This window comes from Engraulis encrasicolus, chromosome 11 (assembly GCF_034702125.1).
Source record: "Engraulis encrasicolus isolate BLACKSEA-1 chromosome 11, IST_EnEncr_1.0, whole genome shotgun sequence".
NCBI lineage: Eukaryota > Metazoa > Chordata > Actinopteri > Clupeiformes > Engraulidae > Engraulis > Engraulis encrasicolus.
Genome location: NC_085867.1, coordinates 47,666,736 through 47,676,735, shown reverse-complemented (window position 1 = coordinate 47,676,735; position 10,000 = coordinate 47,666,736). Strand labels below are relative to the sequence as shown.

At 44.0% G+C, this 10,000-nt stretch overlaps 1 protein-coding gene across 1 annotated transcript in view; it reads right to left on the bottom strand.

The window, feature by feature from the left end:
• Positions 1 to 10,000, bottom strand: part of rnf34b (ring finger protein 34b) — a 44,685-nt gene that overhangs the window by 20,534 nt on the left and 14,151 nt on the right. Inside the window, exons 2-3 of the mRNA XM_063211396.1 lie at positions 9,734 to 10,000; positions 5,545 to 5,733 (exon numbers count right to left, since the gene is read on the bottom strand). The exon at positions 9,734 to 10,000 is cut by the window's right edge and continues 21 nt beyond it. Of these exons, the coding sequence (XP_063067466.1) occupies positions 5,545 to 5,733; positions 9,734 to 10,000 (456 nt within the window). The remainder of the gene's footprint in view (positions 1 to 5,544; positions 5,734 to 9,733) is intronic.

Below are 10,000 nucleotides of genomic sequence, written 5' to 3'. Positions count from 1 at the left end.
GCAATTCCCAAAACAGTCAAGGACATCATATTTTAAGAATTTCATTACATAGTAAATTCATGACAGTGTTCAACAGGTCAGATGGTATTGTAACTTTACTAGTTAGTAGAAAATAATTTTACAACCGTGTATACTACAGTTTCTGTTATTTGGCTAATTTCATGACATTTTTTGAAACGACATTCTGTTTTGAACAATTGCTAGTTGCTTTGGCATTTGTCCATGTTATTTTGAGAATGTTATCTCTGTTTTGAGAAATTAGCCAAACCCATGAGAAACCTGTGATATATGGGCATTACTTTCTGTATATGAATTTACAGTAAAGAAAGTTACTGATAAATGTCCTTGGTAAATTATCTGTGTTGTCAAACTTCAATGGTTTCACTCACTTTTTCATTTTTATACATAGTCGAAATCTGTTAGCTGAACGTAGATAAAACACCTAACCATTTTGACTGGCAGTGCTTACACAATGGCAAAGGGACAATGTATTTTGGGGGTACTGATGATATATGTAGGGCAGAAATTTAGTTTTGACACATGGGTAAACTGTTTTTGGGGTGATATGAGCGAGTGATGAGGATCCATGTAGTTATGCTGAATCATCCAGTTTATTTTGACCGAAGGAATGCAAATGAGTCAAAGCAATTGAGAAGGATCTATGCCATTTTGATGGTACTGACTATTTATATGTGAGACGGTTTAGTGCTGATGCAAGAATGAGGTGTTTTGGGAGGTATATGACATTTTGCTAGTTATCTGAACTGTTGTGCAGAAGTGTAAGAATGTTTGGCCAAATGACCCAATGGTTATAGGAATGTCATCTCAGTTTCAAGAAATGAGCCAAACCAATCGAGAAAAACTGTAATTCAACCATTATCTGGTTGCAGTCATATGATTCGTCATGATCACATGGGACATTCACACGTTCATTGATGACTTATATGAAGAAAATGTGCTGACATGTTATCAGGACAACCATTACACTGAGAATCAACCAATTGGGATAGATCAGCAAGGTACATTCATTTGAAAATTCTACTAAATGTAAGCTGATTGTGTTAACTGTAGGATACTTGTACATAGCCATTTGCAAGGATGTACTAAATGATTGAGACATGTACAAAAGCATTTGAAATTTGATGAAAGCAATGGTAAATGCCATTCTGTTGTGAGGAACTGCAAATTAGTTTTGGGATTTGTCCATGTTTTGAGAATGACATCTCAGTTTCAAGAAATGAGCCAAACCAATGGAGAAAAACTGTAACACACTGTCCGCCAAACTGTGCTATCTGTCTTTGCTGCTGATATCTTCATGCAAGTTGCTATTTACCTGTGGTGATTTTGGAGGCTGACAGCCCTTGGGAAGAAGCTGTCTGTCCCTGTTTGTCTTGGCTGTTAGCACTGTAAGATGTGACCCCCTCACCCCTCACCCACACACGGCCCCTAACAGCCTCATTACCATAACAAAATGAGTGATTAGTGTATTAGGTAAAAGCCACCGGGTCAAATGACCCCTCTCTGGTACTTCTAGGTAGGCAGAAAAATCCTGGTAGTTCTAGTGTTAAGAGGTTATGGCCAGTGCGCGAGTACAGCCAGTGCGCATGTCAATAACTGGCAGTTAGAAAGTTAAGCTACAAGAAGTAAGCTGTATCTGTTTGTGTTCCCTCTGAATCTTTTATAATATAATAATCCTTTGAGGAATCCTTGTGTGGACATTTGGATTATTTACATGGTGTCAGAAGTCGTGACGGACTACTCGTTTCAATTGGAAAATGGCCAAGTTTAACCCACCGGAGAACTTTAAGTTTGATCGTCCGAATGAATGGGCAGATTGGCGTCAGCGTTTCCAACGTTATCGGACGGCTACAAAACTCTTCAGAGAAGATGGAGATGTACAGGTCAGTTCGCTGATATGGGCTCTGAGGCTGAAAACATTTTCAAGTCATTCACTTTCGACGAGATGGGAGAAGAAGATGACTACGATACAGTATTAGGAAAATACGACGAGTACTTCTTCCCCAAACGGAATGTGATTCACGAGCGCGCTTGCTTTTACCAACGGTCGCAGCGGCCCGGTGAGAAGGCTGAAATGTTTATCAGAGCACTGTACGAAATGTCGGAATACTGTGACTTTGGGGTTCATAAAGAGGAGCACATCAGAGATCGCATCGTGGTGGGGATACTCGACAAGGAACTGTCTCGTAGGCTACAGCTTGAGTCGAAGCTAACACTTGCCGACACTGTACAAACTGTTCGCCAGTCTGAGGAGGTGGCATTGCAGGTGCACCAGCAGCAGGGCGAAGGCAGAGTAGCAGTGGAGGAAGTGCGCGGGAAAGCGACGACGAAAGGTAAACATCAAAGATGGCAGCCCCCACGAAAAGAAAACGGACAGACAAACGATCCGAAATGCGGCCGATGTGGCAAAATGAGACATGGCAACCCCGATACTTGCCCAGCTAAGAACTCTACCTGTAATAACTGTGGGAAAAGGGGCCATTGGGAGAGAAAATGCCGTAGTAAAGCAGTGAGGGAAGTCACCGAGGGGGCAGAGGAGTCGCCGTACTTTCTGGGAGCGGTGACCAACGTGAAAACATCCGATGAATTGTGGACTGTGCAGTTGAAAATTGGGGCTACACCAGTTAAATTCAAAATCGACACTGGGGCCGACACAAACGTCATGGGAGTGGAAACATTCAGCAGGCTAGTTCCCCAGAGACAACTAGAGACCTCCAACATCACACTGTACAGCCCTGGCGGTCAGCTGGACTGTCTGGGGAAATTCACCACCAACATCCAGTACAAAGGCAAGCCCTACTCGTTCCCAGTGTATGTCATCCGAGGCCAGACAGCAAACAACCTGCTCAGCAGAGACACAGCAACCACAACTGGTGAACTGGTGCGTGCGCATTGAGGAGGTGCACGGGGCGTTTGGTGAGCATGGGACTCTCAATACTGAGCCAGTCAAGATCCAGCTCAGGGAGAATGCTCAGCCATACGCCGTGCACGCTGCCCGCCGAGTTCCCTTACCCCTCATGGCCAAAGTTCAGGAGGAACTAAAGCGCATGCCGGCTACACCAACGAGGCTGGAGGCCATCAGAGTAGCCACAGCGGCCGACCCCAATCTACAGCTGGTGTTGCGGTACATCAGAGCAGGGTGGCCAGAGTACATTGGGAATGTACCAACAGCAGTACGTGAGTACTTTCCATTCAAAAATGAACTGTCTGAATTCAATGGCATTGTCACCAGGGGCAGCCGAATGGTGATTCCAGACACGCTGAGAGAGGACACACTGGACCGCATTCACCATGGGCACCAGGGACTGACCAAATGCAGAGAGCGCGCCCAGGCGGCTGTATGGTGGCCCGGCATCTCAGGTGAAATCACGCGGAAAGTCCAGTCATGCCAGGTATGCCCTGAGTTGAAACCCTCACAGCGCAAAGAGCCTCTGATCTCAACTCCACTACCCGACCGACCCTGGAAGAGAATCGCCATCGACCTGTGTGAGTACAAGAGACAAACTTACCTTGTTGTTTCAGACTACTTCTCGAGATTCCTGGAAATCCTCCACCTAACAACAACAACTGCTTCACAAGTCATCACAAAGCTGAAGGCAGTCTTCGCTAGATTCGGAATCGTAGACGAGGTGGTGAGCGACAACGGTCCGCAGTTTTCCTGCCAAGAGTTCAAAGACTTTGCTAAAGACTTTGACTTTACACACACCACATCTAGCCCTTACAATCCCCAAGGCAATGGACATGCCGAGCGGGGAGTTCAGATCGCAAAGAGGATACTCGCCCAAAAAGATCCTCTACTCGCCCTCATGTGTTACCGGTCCACACCTTGCACCACCACCGGTGTGAGCCCAGCAGAGCTGCTGATGGGCCGCAAAATCAAAACAACCCTGCCAACACTGGAGGCGAATCTTCAGCCACAATGGCCTGACCTTGTGGCAGTCAGAGACAAAGACACGAGTGAGAAGCAAAAACAAGCCTTCTACTTCAACCGGCGACACGGCGCGAGACACTTGCCATCACTGCAACCTGGTGATCCCGTCCTTGTGCGGCTGGACCACCAGAAATCATGGCAAACACCTGCTGTGATCACCGGAGAGAGCATCACGCCGCGCTCCTACATCATCACAACGCAGCGCGGTGAGAGAGTGAGACGCAATCGGCGTCATCTTCAGCACGTCCCTGCAGCAGCAGCAGCAGCAGTCCCCGGCGTCATCCCCGAGTGCCAGCCAGGCGGTTCCAGTCATCCGCCTGATCCAGCACCAACCACCGACACCCCTTTGCCAACCAGCGGTGTCGTACCACCTGACAGGCCAGTCAGACCTTTCTACACGCGGTCTGGCAGACTCAGCAAACCTGTTGAGAAACTGAACCTGTGAAGGAACTAAAAAAATAAAATGTTCATTGTGAAATCCATGTTGATATTACCTTGTTTACTCACCTTTCTTTCTTTCAGAGGTTGGGAATGGACTGTGGGGATCTACCAAAAAAAAAGTACTATCCTTTGATTGCACTTCTTGAATGCATATTAAGAATGTTTAGTAATACTGTGTTGTTATGAATACACTATTGTGAGTATGTTAGAAATATTGTTGTGCCTTACTTACATGAGATGATCTACACTTAAAAGGGGGGGATGTGATATAATATGTTGTTTACCTATAAGGGAATTTTAAATCTTAAAAGGGGAGATGTCATAATGTGATTATAATAGTAAACAGTAATGGTGTTCTGTACCTTTAAGAGGTTATGGCCAGTGCGCGAGTACAGCCAGTGCGCATGTCAATAACTGGCAGTTAGAAAGTTAAGCTACAAGAAGTAAGCTGTATCTGTTTGTGTTCCCTCTGAATCTTTTATAATGTAATAATCCTTTGAGGAATCCTTGTGTGGACATTTGGATTATTTACATACTAATAGGCCTTTACATACTATATAAACTTTAAAAATATTGTTTAACTTCTGTTTAATTACTCAATCCATTTCATTGATCCATACATGATGTGTACTACTAGTTCCAAAGATGTCACCAAGGCCTTGTGTATCATCCGGAGAGGTAGTGGTGGTGGTGATGATGATGATGATGGTGTGTGTGTGTGTGTGTGTGTGTGTGTGTGTGTGTGTGTGTGTGTGTGTGTGTGTGTGTGTGTGTGTGTGTGTGTGTGTGTGTGTGTGTGTACCTGTGTACTACTAGTGCCAGAGCTGTCGCTGAGGCTGAGTGTCCGGTCGTGTCATATTGAGAGGTGTTGATAGTGATGATGATGATGATGGCGATAACGTGTGTGTTTGTGTGTTTGTGTGTGTGTGTGTGTGTGTGTGTGTGTGTGTGTGTGTGTGTGTGTGTGTGTGTGTGTGTGTGTGTGTGTGTGTGTGTGTGTGTGTGTGTGTGCATGCATGTGTTTGTGTGTGTGTTCGTGTGTGTGTGTGTGTGTGTGTGTGTGTGTTTGTGTGTATGTGTGTGTGTGTGTGTGTGTGTGTGTGTGTGTGTGTGTGTGTGTGTGTGTGTGTGTGTGTGTGTGTGTGTGTGTGTACCTGTGTACTACTGGTGCCAGAGCTGTCGCTGGGGCTGAGTGTGGTGTCGTCCTGAGAGCTGGTGGTCACGGCGTTGATGGACAGAGCCGAGTGGTGCGACGCCGACGAAGACGCCGTGGAGGAGGAGTCCTGAGGAGGGGTGAGGAGCACCCTGCTCCCGTCTCCATCCTCTTCCTCCTCTTGCCTCTCCTCCTCCTCTCGCCTCTCCTCCTCCTCCTCCTTCACCGCCTCCTCCTCCTCTTCCGTCACCCCCTGTCCCTCCTTCCCTGATGCACACGTCCCCTTCTTCTTCTTCTCCTCCTCCTGCTGTCGCCTTTGCCTCATCTTTTTCTCCACCTCCTCCTCTTGTCTTCTTGTATTCTTCTCTTCGTCCCTGTGTTCTTCTCTGTGTTCCTGTCCATCTCCCGCCTTCCTCTCCTCCTTCTCCCTCTTCTCCTCCGCCACCTTGAACCCAGAATCAGCAGCAGAACATATAATACTCCACAATTCCATGATATTATGAAATAATTCTAAGAGAATATGAAGCAGAATATATTACTCCACAATTCCACGATATTATCAAATTATTCTAAAAGAATATGAAGCAGAACACATTACTCCATAATTCCATGATATTATCAAATTATTCTAAAAGAATATGAAGCAGAACACATTACTCCACAATTCCACGATATTATCAAATTATTCTAAAAGAATATGAAGCAGAACACATTACTCCATAATTCCATGATATTATCAAATTATTCTAAAAGAATATGAAGCAGAAGCAGAAGTGCTCTTATTGATGTAATTACAGCGATAGGAAAAGAGCTTACATATTTTGCACACCAGTTATTACGCTGTACCCATGGCCGTAACTACCATTGAAGACACAGAGGTCATGTCCTATGTATTTTTTCAGTAATGTAAAATGTATCTATGATGAAAATCGATATTTGATCAACATTTTTCTCGATCGCTTACACACAATTTTCGGAATAAGTTCTCAAATTCCCAAAACTCTAGACACAAATCTCCAAACCTCACACACAACGGGCAAAACTCTTCACTACCTCTTCTTGTCTCAAAACAATGTACTCTCTTCTAAAAAGGTCATTTTGTTCTCAAATGATACACACAAGCAATCATTTTACAGTTTTTCTCGAATGCTTGCACACAATTTCTGGTATTTCACACACAATTCTCGGAACATCTCACCCATTTCTCAACTCCCCTAACCAATGTCACTGAACACTAAACACAATTCCTTCTTTACACTCACATTTCAGTTTTAAAACACACTCTTTTCAAACCACTACACACAATTCTCTGGATTACACACAATTTTCATGAAGAAAAACCCTGGTTGTCGCATTGAACACACTGTCATTCAAAATACTAAAATCAACTGCCATACTAAGTTCACTTCCTCATCACATCGGCAAACTCTCTTCATACCGGTTTACAATCTTACAGTAAATCATCACCCCATAAGGACACACATTGCATGTCATATTCATGAAAAATGAGTGGATGCAAGGAGAAAACACATTTGTTTCGTTTTTTAACTCAAAAATATGTTATATAACAAGACATCACTTTCATGTGGTTACCCAATATTTTACAATAAATTAGTGCAATTTTTTTTAAATGTCAGAAAAATGTGTAAAATATATACACATCTGTGTACTCCGAGTCTAAAAACAATATTTCAGTATTTTACTACAGAAAAACACTGAAGAAAATAAGTTTCTACTGTGTTTCAAGTTGAGTATAGAGTTTTACCTTGTGCATATTAGTGTTCAATGGTTCACATAAGACTGTATTAAAATGACTGCTTGTGTGTGTCATTTGAGAACAAAATTACCTTTTGAGAAGAGAGTACACTGTTTTGAGACAAGATGTGCATTTTTCAGAGGTAGTGAGGGGTTTTGCCCGTTGAGTGTGAGGTTTGGAGATTTGTGTGTAGAGTTTTGAGAATTCGAGAATGATTCCGAAAAATGAGTGTAAGCAATCGAGAAAAACTATAATACAGTCTTATGTGAACCATTGAACACTAGTATGCACAAGGTAAAACTCTATACTCAACTTGACACACAGTAGAAACTTATTTTCTTCAGTGGTCTACTTACTAAAGAGGGTAGCCTATTTTTCTGTAGTAAAATACTGAAATATTGTTTTTAGACTTACAGATGTGTAATATTTTACATATTTTTCCGACATTCAAAAAATTGCACTAATTTATTGTAAAATATTGGATAACCACATGAAAGTGATCTCCTGTATAACATATTTTGGATTTCAAAAACTAAACAAATGTGTTTTCTCACTGCATCCATTCATGTTTTCATCAATATCACATGCAATGTGTGTCCTTATGGGGTGATGATTTCAGATTGTAAACCGGTATGAAGAGAGTCTGCCCATGTGATGAGGAAGTGAACATAGTATGGCGGTTGATTTTAGTATTTTGAATGACAGTGTGTTCAATGTGACAACCAGGGATTTCCTTCATGAAAAGTGTGTGTAATCCAGAAAATTGTGTGTAGTGGTTTGAAAAGAGTGTTTTTTAAAACTGAAATATGAGTGTACAGAAGGAATTGTGTTTAGTGTTCAGTGACATTGGTTAGTGGAGTTGGGAAATGGTTGAGATGCTCCGGGCATTGTGTGTGAAGTACCAGAAATTGTGTGGAAGCAATCGAGAAAAACTGTAATAATGTCAATATGTATACGCCACCCCTATTTATCCTCAAGGCAGTGATCAATGAAAACGAAAGTTTTAGTGTAGTGTAGTGTTTGAAGCATTGTAAATGTACAGTATGCAGTAGCCTACAGCACGCAGTATTTGACCTCGGTATTTGAACATGTCTAGTTACGGCCCTAGCTGTACCTTATTTATTACTTTCTACACCTTTGATTTACTACCGTACTAGACATACAAAGGAATCGGAAATACAGTAGACCTGTCAACCCATCTGGACATGACGGAATATGCAATACAGTATGACAATCTGGGGGATACGCTGTGTCTTAGCAGCAAGCGACTGTGCGACCATTCTGTTAGACCCAATCATTTGTATCGGCATTGAATCTGTAAATTGGCCTTTTGTTACACTATGTATTCTGATAGCAAATTTTATCTGGCTCACTGTTGGCCCGCTTTTTTTTCGTGAGTGTCTGACAGTTGGCCCAATTTTGGCTTGGTCCTCGGCCCCATAATGGCCCAGTTTCCTTATGCCGTCAGTTATTTTCAGTGCTGGCCAAGTGTTGGCTCTCTTCCTGCATGAACTGACAGTTAATTTCATTGTTGGCCCAGTGTTCTTAGAAGTGTTGGCCCAGTCATGATAACCAGTGTTCCAGCCGAGCTGACGCTCAGCCGACATTCAGCCAGAATCGGGCTGACTGTGCTTGCTATATGCTCATCAGGAATCCATCAGCTAGAAAATGCAGACACAATATGATTTTTAAAGGTAACAAAAATGTGACATGGTGACAAAAATACAGATCCTGTTGCACTCAGTCATGTCTCTGGCAGTTAGGATGCAGTGTTAGCCATGGACCAGACTGGGAGACAGGTAGCAGAAGTAATTCACCATGAACTAACTGCAAGTGATGCGACTGACTGAAAACAACAAAATCTGTTCCATTCCATTCTTTTCTGTTAGACTGCGACTTCTTACAAAGTTATTTTGATGGGCTGTCAATTTCTATTCTATTCCATTCTATTCTATTCATTTCTTTTTTTTAAAGATTTTTTTTGGTCTTTTTCAACTCTGTTTGATAGGGCAGTGTGAAAGGTGGACAGAAAGCGAATTGGGAGAGAGACGGGGAAGGGTCGGCAAAGGACCTGGGCAGAGAACCGAACCCAGGCCAGCCACACCGCAGGCGAGTGCCCCACCGGTTGGACACGGCAGGGCCTATTCTATTCATTTCTGTAATGAGTAAAGGTAGAGAGTCTACGGACTGAGTCTATTCTGTTGCTTTCAGTCATGCTGCGTGCAGTTGAGATACAGTGTAAGAAAGTGTCTCCCTCTCCCACCTCCTCCACCTCCTCCTCCACCTCCTCCCCGATGCGTGGCCGGGGCCCATTCTACTCATTTCTATAATGAATAAAGATAGAGTCTACGGAGTCTATTCTGTCTCTTTTAGTCCTGCCGCTTGCAGTTAAGACACAGTGTAAGTGTAAAAGCAATGTCTCTCTCTCTCCCACCTCCTCCTCGTCCTCGTCCTCCTCCTCCTCCTCCCCGATGCGCGGCCGCGGCCCCAGTGTGACGGAGCACAGCACCAGGTCCACCAGGTCCTGCTTCTCCCTGCAGGTGTCTGTAGGGATGTTGCGGAGCGACAGGTACTGGCGCAGGTCTCGCACCCGCAGCCGCATCAGCAGCGGCCGCTGGAAGGCCGTGGACCAGAGCAGGTGGCAGGTGGCGCAGCGCCGCAGGCTCCCGTGCAGCACCGAGCACAGCGCGCAGAAACTCCT